Raw genomic sequence first — 13,203 nt, 5'->3', positions numbered from 1 at the left:
CGTTTTCTAAAAATGTAACTATTACGGTAACTAACTCGATTTTTGGGGGAAAATAAAGGTAGGCCTCTTTTAAAATAAGCGGCCCATATAAATAATCCATAGAAATAAAATTACAAAATAATATGATAAATCTATCAAATCTATTCAAACAAATATTTTTCAATCATATTTTCACTAATAATTATTCATAATTTATAATTATATAAAAATTGCTGTAAAAGACTAAAATCCCCCCCCTACTAAAAAAAATAATTCAAATATACCAAAGTAATTAATTTCCTATATCCTCTCTACTCTACTCTCTCTCTCACTCTCTCACTCTATCTATCTCTTTTTAACTGAAAGAAACAAATGCATAGTTAAATGAAGTGAACAAAAAGAAAAGAAAAAAAAAAAAGAAAAAAGAACAAGATACAGAACGAGCATAAAGTAAAAAAAAAGAAAGATAGAGAAATTCGTGTGAAATATGCACCGAATTAGTTTCTCTTCCTTGTGTCTGTCGGCCTCGTTATTTTCCCTTATCTGTAAAAGGGATGAGGTACGGGGAATAATGGTGGTGGTGGTGGTGGTGGTGGTGGAGGTGGTTAGTTACTTTTGGCTTACCAAAAGATTCTACAACTATTTTTCATTTTTATTTCAACCTCTCTCACCCATCTCATCGGTTCCTTTACCACCCACCTCCACTTCCACCCCCACATTCTCATCCTCCTTCTGAAACTTTTTCTTCTTCTTCTTCTTTTTCTTCTTATTTTTTTTTTATTATTATTATTTCCCCTGTTTTATTACAATTTGTTCTTTTTTTCATATTTTGTCTTTTAAACCTAGTAATAATAATAATAATAATAATAAACTAAATAATTATCCGTTAAAACAATTCTATAAAATGAATAGATCAATTGAACCAATTGAAATCTTCAATCGCTTATCAAAATATCACTAATAATACTAATAATAATAATAATAACAATAATAATATTGACAACCATAAATTCAATTTGCATTCAATGGATTATTATTTATCATCAATAAACTGTCATTGATTCTACACGAGTCTTGATACAATCTACAAAGCTACGAGAGAATAGAAAAGACAAGGATTAAAGTGTGAGGGAAAATGGGATGAGATGGGATGAGGTAAGGGGAGGGGAGGGCTGTGTTAAGACCATGACTTTCCATATTATGGGTGACGCCATGAAAGAGCAAACGAAAATAGACAGAGAAAGATGAGTTAATGTGTTAGTGTACTCGTATATGAGTGAGACTGATGAAAGTGTGTATATATGTATGTGTTTGTGTGTGTGTGTTTGTGAGAGAGAGAGAGAGAAGATGTAATTTCGATAGTCGCATTGGATGGTGCAGGTCAATCACCGGACCGAGATATTGCTTATCGATTCAGCCCGCTTGATTGACGCCCTGAAAACGCTTTATGCCACTTACGTGTGAATATATGTGTGTATATATGTGTATATATGTGTATATATATATTTATATATTTGTGGAAGTGTGTATGTATATCTGTGGATTTAAAAAAAATGATAATTCTCTTGTTAGGTCTTAAAATGGGATTGTTTGATTGAAATTATTAATAATTGTGTGTTATATTAAATATAATTTTGTTTTGTTAACAAATGTTAATATTTTTAATGAATAATTATTGTACACAATGTACAATAAATGTATTTGTTAATTTTTATTTATAAATATTAATATATATTGTTAGATATAATAATTAATTTTTAATGTATAAAGTTAAAATTATCTCTGTTGGTTTGCAAAATATTATAATTTATTTTTATTTATATATTATATATTTGTTTATATTTATTTTATTATATTTTTGGTATATTTTTATTTATTTTTTTTTTTATATATATTTATATTAATTATACATTATTATATATTTATTATTTTTATTTATATAGATTAATATTGGTAAATAATAATTATTATTATTATTATTTTTGTTTATATATATATAGTATATTTTTTTATAATATTTGTAGAATAGTTTAAAATATTGCTTTTGATAATTTATTATAGTTGTTTCCAAAAAAAAAAAAAACATACCACCAGGAAGTAATCTTAGAAGGAAAGTACTTTGAATCATCATGAAAATGCACCTTTGGCCATACGAATCTACATACACACATATATATATATATGCATGTAAAACTGTTATCGTGAGTATAACACAAGTATATCTAACTGAGAACAAGCTACAAACTAGAATTTCATGTTAAAGTGTGTTCGAAAATATATATTCGTGTTCAATTCACTCAACTCAACAACAAACCTAACCGAACAGCAATCTAAACGAAAAGTCCAATTTCCGTTACGAGATCTCTTTTATTTGATTGCATTTTTTTTTTTATTTCTATTTTTATTTTACTGCTCAAACATCAACCAAAAACAATACGAAGAAATAGAAGAAGAAGAAGAAGTAAAAGAGGAAAAAAAAACATAACAAACAATAACAAATACAAAAAAAGAATTAAAACAGTACCCAGATCATTTCATTCGTTCAAATTATGAACAAAATACGTTCGTTTCTTTGTTTTTTTTTTTTGTTAATAAAAATTCTTTTGAAAGTACTATTTTTACAGTACTTATTGTTTTATTAAACAAATTTTTCACAAGACCACTGATAGATATTTGTTGATAATAAAAATCTATATATATATATGTATATTGAATTGAATAGTTAGAAACAGGTGTCACCAATTTGTAGAATTTAGATTGATCCGATTAAGAGGAGAGAGAAACTTGTAATTTAACATTTTGAATGTTACCTTAGAAGGTATCACTTAACCCTTCCGTACCAAACCCTTGTACCAAAGCTAGCAAAGATCGAATTGTAATTAATGACTCGGAATTCTACGTTTGAACCTAACTGAGAACACAGATGGTGTCCTAGATATATAATACATTCTATCTAAAGGAACATCTTTGACAATTTAGCACGTGTTAATGTCAATGATCGATATATATATATATATAATAAATTTATTATTATATTTTCTGAAAGTAATAATGCAATTACTGTAAAACACAATTATCAAGATAAATTATACAAAAATTGAAAAACAAAAGAAAATAATATTATTATAAGTTATTAAAATTATTATATTTAACAAAGTTGATCACGAAAGTAATTTAAATTGCATTAATTGAATTCAATTTTATTTATATTAATATGTAAATGCTAACACAACACACATGCACACACACAGTTAGTAAACATCACCCTGTATATATATATTATTAATAATATAATAATCGATTTATTAATATTATTTAGTAAATAATTATTTAATAAAACAAGCTCGGTTAATTATCGCTATTAAATGAGCAACGATCGTGGTATAAAGGGTGTGCCAACCGTAAAAGACAATATTGACCTAACTGCATCGATGAAGTGGTCTGTTTGCGAAAACCATAGGGTGAACCAGTTAAGGGTTGATAATAATAGATAATTGTCTTGTCTCCTTTTCACATATATAATATCAAAAAAAAAAAAAAAAAAATAAAGGAAAACCTTTTTCATCAGTTATTTCATAAATATTAAATAATACTCTTATTTACAGTTACTTGAAAATAATACAGTTAAGTGTTCGTGTTCAATGACATATTCATACACACATACAAACCTAAACAAATAAAAAAAAAAAAGAGGAAGGAATATTTTTCTACCATCTCTCGTGTTCTATATATTTTATGTGTGTGTGTTTGTGTGTGTAAATATGTTGGTTTTAATGTAAGTGTGTGTGTGTGTGTGTGTATACAATATCCCAAGAGAAAAGTTATACTCGAATAACGTTGAGAAGATAAATGATTCAAGATAGTCAGACCCTTGCCGTCGATTTCATTGAAAGCCTAGTGAGATACGTGTCTTCTTCAACAGAACGAAAATAGCTTTAGCAAGTTTTCTTTGTATGTGTATATATATATATATCTATATATATACATATATATGTGTGTTAATATCCATTGGTGGAAAATTCTCATCGATATAAATTTTTTTCTTATTTTTATGATAATCGTTGAAACAATTTAAAACAAAATAATTTATACAATCAAATGAACATCAACAAATAATTGAATTCATCTAATTTTATAGAAAAATATACAAACGAGTTATACAGCTTAAGTGTATCTAAAGGGGTGTTCAATTTACAGTTCCTATTAAATTAGTGCCAATTATATGCGTTTTCTAATCACGAATGGAGTTAGGCCACTGTCCAAATCAACAATTTGATTTGTTATCAAATTTCGAAGAGACTTAACTCCATTCAACATAATTGAAGATGCTTCAAATTGAAAAAAAAATAAACAGTACTCAATTTATTTGACATATCTTTAAAACACTTCAGAAACATAATTGATGCGATTGAAAACACTTTTTAACTACATAACGTACAAAATTACAAACATAACCTACAAAACAATTTACTACTCATCTACATTTTGTGTGTGTGAAAGGGATTTGAAGAAATCATGATGTTCCTGGTGGTATATATCGTAATAGGTCAATTATGTCCTTGAATTTTGCTGTTGTAATTTGTCTGATATTTTTATACAGTAGTGTCAATAGAATATTTTCGAAATTTCTTGGTCTACCCTCGACGTGGTAATAAATTCAGGACTTTCAAATTTTCATTCTCATTCATTGATGTTTTAGAGAAAATTTGATACGGTTCATTTCTGACAAAACACATCCAACATATTTTTAACCAATTTATTGATTCTTCATCAGAATTCTTAACTTTTAAAAAGAAAAGCGTCTAAAATAAAAGAAAAAAATAATAACAATAATAATTTTAATCGTAATTTATTAAATAAAAGGTAAAAAAATAGTGTCAGTATCAAAAGCTTTACTTTTAGCCGGTCACGTAGCTACCCTTCATTCTCATTTCTTCGTCGTATTCTTTATCCAACCCATAAATACGAATTTTCTCGCTCGTCTCGACGACCGTCCTCGCTCCCACCCACCCTCCACCATCTCCCACCATCCCGTATATACTTCCCCTTACTTTTTTTTTTCTCTCAACTTCTTTCTCAACGAGCTTAAATTCGTAATACGTTGAGGGATGCCAAGTCTCGACGAAAGAAAGTAAACCAGAAAAAAAAAAACAACTTGTACCTCTTTTTTTCTTTCCATGAAATAGTCTCAACGCGAACAGAGGAAGGGAGGGGGTGAAGAAGGTTAGGGTAAAGAGGAAAGGAAAATGGAAGGGTTTTAATTCCTGTTAAAAGGAACGGCGTACCGTCAGATAAATTGATTTATTTAATTAAGAGTTTTTATTCGCTAGGGAACACAAACAAAAAAAAATAAAAGAAAGAAAAAAAAGAAGAATTATATTCTCATAGATGTATTTTGTATTGGACACATTTTTTCTTAATTTTTGATGGAATTGTATTTTCCATTTCTTTTTGTCTTTTTTTTTTTAAATTTCAATACGGTTTTTTAAAACATTGTTTGAATATTTTAAAAATATACACAGTTTTATTTCTTATTATTTTTATATTATATATAAATTAATATTAATATTTGAATTAACTTATAATTTACATATATATATAATTTAATTTTAATTTATAATATAAAAATACTATATATAATATAATATTTATATTTAAATTAATTTATAATTTACAATTTATTTTTATATTTATAATATAAAAGTACTATATATAAAATAATATTTATAATTAAAGTAATTTATAATTTATTATTTTATATATATAATATTTTTATGGTATTTGCATTTATGTAAAATATGTTAAATATTTATCAATATTTTATATTTATTATATATAATATTTTATTCTTATGTGAACAAAGCGTACGATATAGAATTACCTGTATTATATCATGAATAAAAGAATGGTCTGTTATATTACATATATATATATATATATAAGAAGAAGAAGAAGAAGAAGAAAAGTTAAAGTAAAGAATTTGTCACGTTTCAGGTGACCCTTTCCATATCAATCCTCATCAGTCTTCACGTATTCTTCCTCCTGGTCGTTGAAATTATTCCACCAACATCGTTGGTCGTGCCACTGCTTGGGAAGTACCTGATATTCGCCATGATACTCGTATCAATAAGGTAAGTATAACAATACTAACCATACAATCAAATGATTTCATTACAATGTTGATAATTTGAAAAAAGCGAACAGAAATCCATATAAATCCAATATGTATATGTCTATATTTGTGTGCAACTGTATACTACGAAACATAGACTCATAATATCTCAAAAGTGTGACACACACTTAACACCTTGAGCATCACATGAAGTTCTACGAAAATCTCCAGCAGGCCATGCACGTTACTTTGTATTAAAAAATAGTTAAATGTCAGTCATTAGTGACTAACACGATATAAAATTAACATTCATCGTCAGTCTTTAGTGACTGACCCAGCTTAAATTAAAATTCATCATCAGTCTTTAGTAACTGACCCCATATCACTTATACATTAGTGACTGACCCAGCTTAAATTAAAATTCATCGTCAGTCACCGATACATGACAATAAAATTCTTTAAATAAGCCGTGTCAGTCATTAATGACTGACATCCAACTATTTTTGTAAAACAAAGTACGTGCGTGGCCTGACGGGAATTTCCGTAAAAATTCAGGGTGCGCTCAATGTGTTAAATAAATTAAATATTTTTTTATATAAGTATATATAATATTATAATACTTATATAAATATATAATAATAATATTATAATTAATAAACCCTAAAATTATTTTATTTCTGATACATGTGCATTCATCTCTTTCTTTTAATTCTTAGTTTTTTGAAGGTTAGGTGTGTGATTTGCACACATGGTACTTTTCTTTTTGTTTCTTTCTTTTATCTTTTATCTTTTATCTATTATCATGAAAAGGCACGCAAACCTTTTGCGTGTTTCGAATACTACGTATACTTTGAGAATTCTCGGATTACTCGGAAATACAATGAGTTTAACAATTATCTTACTAACGAGTTTCTAACCGTGATGGTTTCACATTTATGTTCATTTTTTTTTCTTTCTTCTTTACTATCATAAGTCTTACTCATGATGGTTCACATTCAAATCCATTTGTTACCATGAAACTTTCTCGTATTGATCTTAAAAATATAATCAATCTTGTCTACTTAAACTGCAAGAAGTTAACAACAAGTACAAAAAAAAAATGGAAAAAAATAGAAAGAAAAAAGGGAGAATAAATCTTGACGAATAAGTTAAAATAAAAAAAAAGGAGCATGATAAAACTGGAAAGTGTATTGTCAGAACAAAGTTGAAAATCTATTCTCTCTCTCTCTCTCTTTCTCATTCGTCTTGCAATCCAGCTTAAAACGTTGAGGTGCTTTCTGCGTGATAGAAACGATTCCGAATAAAACTAAAAAAAGAAAAAAAAAAAGAGAGATAAAAATAGAAAGATATAAAAGATAAGAAAGCTGTTCGTGTTTCTTACACTAGAGAAACGTTTTTACTTTATATAAGTAAAAAAAAAAAACCTTACGTATGTACTTTACTTACTTACTTACTTATTTACTTTTTCTTCAAAATATAAGATAAACTTGAATGTTTTATATTTCTCTTAAGATTTTTCATCAAGCAAGATCTCAAATAAATAAAAAACAAATATATATGTATATATATATATATGAGAGTTGAAGATGAATATTATTTTATTTATACTACATTTAAAATAATATATTGTAGTTTATTTTATATAAAGTATCTACTTTGGTAAATAATAATATTCAAATATTAAACATTACATATTAATTAAATATTAAATATTAAATACCATACTAAAACAATTATTGTAGTATATATTAAAACAAATATTAATCAAAAGTAATATTAAAATATTAAAAATTAAATAATAATTACAAATATAAAATAATGTATTAAAACAATACAGTATAGTATATATTTTAAATTAATTAATAATCCTGTAAAATAATATTAATATAATAAAAATTACATATTAATTAAATATTAAATACTATATTAAAACAATACAGTATATTATATATTTTAAATTAATTATCAATATTGTAAAATAATAAAAATTTCAAATTAAGTACAAATTAGCTTAATATTTCAAAATTTTTCCTATACAATTTTACATTATATATATTATATAATATACTTTTAAAAAAATAGATAATAAATATTGAAAATATCAAACGATAAGAATAACAATAAAAATGATTGACGATCATCATAGGAATATGAAAAAAAAAAATATGAAAAAGAAAAAGGAAAGAAAGAAGAGAATGAAAGAACAAAGAACAATTTTGAATGAACCTTGTTGAAACTGACTGAGATAGATAAGGGTAAAATAAAAATGAAAAGGAAAGAGTTAAAGAGAGAAAAAAAGGGACTCTCTCTCTCTCTCTCTCTCTCTCTCTCTCTCTCATTGCATCGAATTTGAATTTCATTGCAGTTAGGACGCATTTGGTTTTACAAAGTAAATCCATTGTGTTGGAAATTTTTCTAGTTTCTTATATACATACATATATATATAGGGTGTTTCACAAAATTTCTATTGAAAAAACAAATTCAGGATTTATAATTTTATTATTTAAATCAAAAACAATTATAATTATTATATTATTTTAATGAAATATTGGTAATGCAATAACCTAACCTTACTTACTGCAATCCAAATGATTAATTAATCATATTTTACTGTATAAATTTCTTCAAAATTAAATAACAACGCTAAATTTATCAAATACAACACTTTATTCTTCAAACTTCATTTTATTTTAACAACAAAACAACATATATTAAATTAAACTAATATATATTCTATTTTATTTGTGTAAACAATTAGATATATTCATGAAATTATACAGAAACTTTGAAATACACCCAGTATTAACATCCTTTTCCTACTTACATCTACTTTTATCACACATACACATACATACACACACACACATCTATATATTCTGAGTTTCCGCCTATTCGATTATCCTCCGCCTAATTCTCCTTGGATTTAACTTCCTTATATACCAAACCACCCTTCACCCATTCCTTTTAACCCTCTTCTCTCTCTCTCTCTCTCTCTCTCTCACTCACTCACTCAGTCATTCATTCATTCATTCACTCACTCTGATTTTCCTTTCCTATTAACAAACAACAATGTATTACAATGACGTCTGAAAGCGAACCAACTCCTTACAAATGAGTAACAATTATAGTTCGAACTTCGTAAGGAAACAGATGTCACGTACCTTTCACAAACCAGTTGAATTTAACGACCCTTAGATAAACTACTTGTGATTTTCCTTCATGTTTTGTCATTTTCCATGTTTATTATAATATACAACTACAGTATATTTACATTTTATATTTATTACAATATTTATCAATTATTATCAACAATTTCAATCCTAATTACAACGATTAGGTCATTGAGGTTAAGTTATCATACTCAAGGACTAAGTTAGCATACTTTTCTTTTACCCTCACCCCCTCTTCCTTGCTCTGAGAATCTTTTCCTACTCAACCTTCTCCCTTTCATTCCTGTTCTTCGTTGTCCTAACGAGGTATCGTTTTCTCTTCCCTTTTATCGAAAGACAAGAGTTTCCCTACGAAAGGTCTCCTTGCGTCATCGTGATATTCAAAGGACGAACAAAAGGTTTTTGTCTTCGTATGTGGGTTATCACGGAAAAGGGACTGTTACTATTCGAACATCCTTTATTGTTATATCACTATTAATGTAGGAAGATATATGTTTTCCTATTTTCCTATTTTACTAGGAAACATAGAGAATAATAGATATCGATGCTGATTATTATATCATAATGAAAGAAAAATTTAGGAAAAGAATCAATTTAGACAATGTCATTAAATTACTCAGCTCGTGGTTGCTGTCTGGGCGCTTCAAAATCAGGATATATAGGACAATCATCCTACCGGTTGTCCTTTATGGTAGCCAAACGTGGTCACTTACGTTACGGGACGAAAAGAAATCGAGGGTCTTCAAAAATAAAGTTGTTCGTAAAATCATCGGGTGCAAAATGCGATGAGGAAATGGGTAACTGGAGAAAAACCCCATAACGTAGAAGTACACCGACTGTACAACAAAACCGGACATCATTAACGTCGTAAAATCACGCCGATTAAGATGGGCTGGTCACGTGGCGCGCATGGGGGAGGATCGAACGACGCATAAAATACTGGTCGGTGTACCGAACGGGAAAAGACCACTGGGTAGATCGAGACATAGATGGGAGGATAATATTATTTCGGGATCTTAAAGAAATGGGCTACGAAGACCGCGAATAGACGGGGTTGTGCTCAGGGACGGGAACATTGGCGGGATTTGGTATTCGTGGCAATGAACTTTCGAGTTACTAATGCCAATTAATAATAATAATAATAATAAATGAATTTACTAATTAATTTAGACACAGCCATTCACCTAAATATTATCTGATTACGTAGTATTAAACGTTTATACAGTGAACGAAGTCATTACGTCTTACCTGTATCACGTTTACAATCAAAATAGGATGTGTTGTATATACGAGTCACCTCTACCCTTCTAATGATAATAAATTTGTAATGAATAATATTAATATAAATTAACAATTATCTTGAATAAATTGAATATAATTGAATATATCATAAAATTAAATATTGTTTTAAAAGATTGACAAGTAATTAGAACAATTATCGTTTAATTAACAAACACAAACATAATAATAAAGTTCTTCATGATCTTTTCAGTCCTTATCAGTTTGCGTGTGTGTGTGTATGTGTATGTAATCGTAACGACAAATCGCAAATTCAATAATCACTAATTATACTCAACCCAGTGCTAGGAAGTAACGTCGGAACTAAAGTTAAACACGGGTTTTGACTTATCAGCTTCCAACGAGTTTGTAGATTAGTTTCGTGCTTGCTCAACCTTCAGGCTATTATGAAATACCATCGAATTTGGTTTTCAGTACACGTTTGACATTTTACGTACATTGAATATTAATGAAAAAGCACATCGATCTTTTTATCAACCTAATCCCCTCACCCCCAGCCCTACCTCTCACCCCTTATTCACCATATTTCTATTTTTTGTATATTATTTAACAAATGAATTGAAAAATTACGATGTATTATTAAATTGCTAAATGAGTTTCACAAATAATTTAAGAAGGTTTTTTATTTTGTTCTTCAATTAATATTAACAATTATAATTATTCAATAATTTAATTTTTCCCTTAGATAAACTTAAAAGAATTTAGCAAAAACATAGTTGCTAACCTAACTTAACATATGTATATATAACTGATACTTGACTTACATTCGTTCAATCTTCTAAAAAGGTTTTCTTTTCTTCAATAAACAATTCAACATCCATTTGCAAATATAATTAATCTATAAGTTAATTCTTCCTTTAGTTAAACTTGAAAAAAAAACAGCAGGAACATAGTTGCTAACCTAACTTAAATATAAGACTTATACTTGAGTTACATATGTTCAATCTTCTAAAAAGTTTTATTTTTTCTTCTATAAACATTTGCAATTATAATAAATCAATAATTTAATTTTTCCTTTAGTTAAACTTGAAAAAACAAATAGCATGAACATAGTTGCTGAACAAACCTATATATATAAATGATACTTAACTTACATATGTTCAAACAATATTAGTTATTTAACTTAGAAGTAAAATAATCGTAAAGGAATGACCAATGTCCAACTAGATCGAAATTAAGTTCGGTTTTGTAAGTGAAGTTTGATTACTATTAGCCTTGAGCTATTTGCTTTTAAAAGGTAACGTTAAAGTTACCTTTCTCTCAAACCCTTCTCAACCCAATCCTCTTCGAGTAAACTGTGTGTGAAACTTCTTGTTAATATATACATAGATATATACGAGTTACGTTATCTGTTACAACGAAATTCACTGTATTATTTATACTTGAATTCTCCATACATTCTTGGTATACTTATCTTATCATTTTTAAGGTTATGGTACATATAAATATTCATATAATTATTGATTAATAACATTAAATATAAATATAATTGTATATTTAATTTACAATTGAATTTATATTAAATTTATATGAATATAAATTGTGAGTGAATATTAGAATAATAATTAAATTAATATATTTATAATATATATTATATATTATTATAACATATAATAAAAGAAGATCAATATATTATAAATAATAAATTTATAATAAATATATTTTTAAAGATTGTTAAATATTTTTGTTTTTAAAAGACAAATACCAAAAATAATTATTTGCAATATTAATCAATACAATTATCAACCTAAAATTACTATAAATAAATATAAATTTAATATAAATATATTTTATATTATGTATAAATTTAATTTAATTTAAATATATTAATATATGTGCAATACACATGAAATAAAAAAATAATTAACACCCATTAATACATATAAATAATATAACCAATAATATTTTATACAATAAAAAAAAACCTAGAAACTGAAATCATTCATTAAAAAAAAAAAAAATATTAAACGAAGAATATAAAAGACATATCAGAGTTTTCTTAAACGTGAATGAGCCCTTTGAGATATACACATGTATATGTCTGTGTGTATGGGGTGTGGGAGAATGAGGTGGGTGGTGGTGGTAGTGGTGGGGGGGGGGTGTTCTGTATATATTGGGTTGAGAGAAATTGTATAGAACGTTAATAAAGGGTTAGAACTCTGCGTCTTGCATTTTACGACAGTTAGTCGTCTACTTTTACAATCTTGATTTTGTACGTACGAGTAAGGTACCACAAAGTTGCATTTTACGTTTTTTGGAATAGATCCAAAAGTTTTCTCGTACTATACTTTGATCCTAGTAGTCTCTTAACGTTGCAATGAAAACTATCTTCCTTATTCGCTTTTTTATTTCTCTTTCTCTCTCTTTTATTTCTCTTTGAAACCTTTGACCGACCCTTTCACTTCATAAAACAAACGTCTTGTTTTACGACTGTTTTGCGATTAGAGATCAACACTGGTAGTTAAGGTTAAGTTTTTTCAAAAAAAAAAAATATAAAATAATGAAACAAGCGGAAAATAAAATGGGACAGATAAAAATATTTTATGGGGAATGGTATGTTAGTTGGTTTTTAATAATTGTTTAAACATTGATATATGTAAATAATTGAAAAAATAATTACAGAAATTAAATATGCGAGTGAAT

At 27.0% G+C, this 13,203-nt stretch overlaps 1 protein-coding gene across 8 annotated transcripts in view; it reads left to right on the top strand.

Annotated features, from left to right (window-relative positions):
* nAChRalpha4 (nicotinic acetylcholine receptor alpha4) overlaps window positions 1-13,203 on the top strand; it is a 185,045-nt gene that overhangs the window by 146,606 nt on the left and 25,236 nt on the right. For all 8 annotated transcript variants that reach the window (XM_089176757.1, XM_089176759.1, XM_089176760.1 and 5 more), the window contains one exon: window positions 5,974-6,110. In XM_089176757.1, the coding sequence (XP_089032883.1) occupies window positions 5,974-6,110 (137 nt within the window). The remainder of the gene's footprint in view (window positions 1-5,973; window positions 6,111-13,203) is intronic.

The sequence above is a fragment of the Polistes dominula genome, unplaced genomic scaffold (genome assembly GCF_049000335.1).
Source record: "Polistes dominula isolate Pdom_NZ unplaced genomic scaffold, Pdom_raw_medaka contig_80, whole genome shotgun sequence".
In the NCBI taxonomy this organism is placed as follows: Eukaryota; Metazoa; Arthropoda; class Insecta; order Hymenoptera; family Vespidae; genus Polistes; species Polistes dominula.
This window is presented reverse-complemented; position numbering and strand designations above follow the sequence as displayed.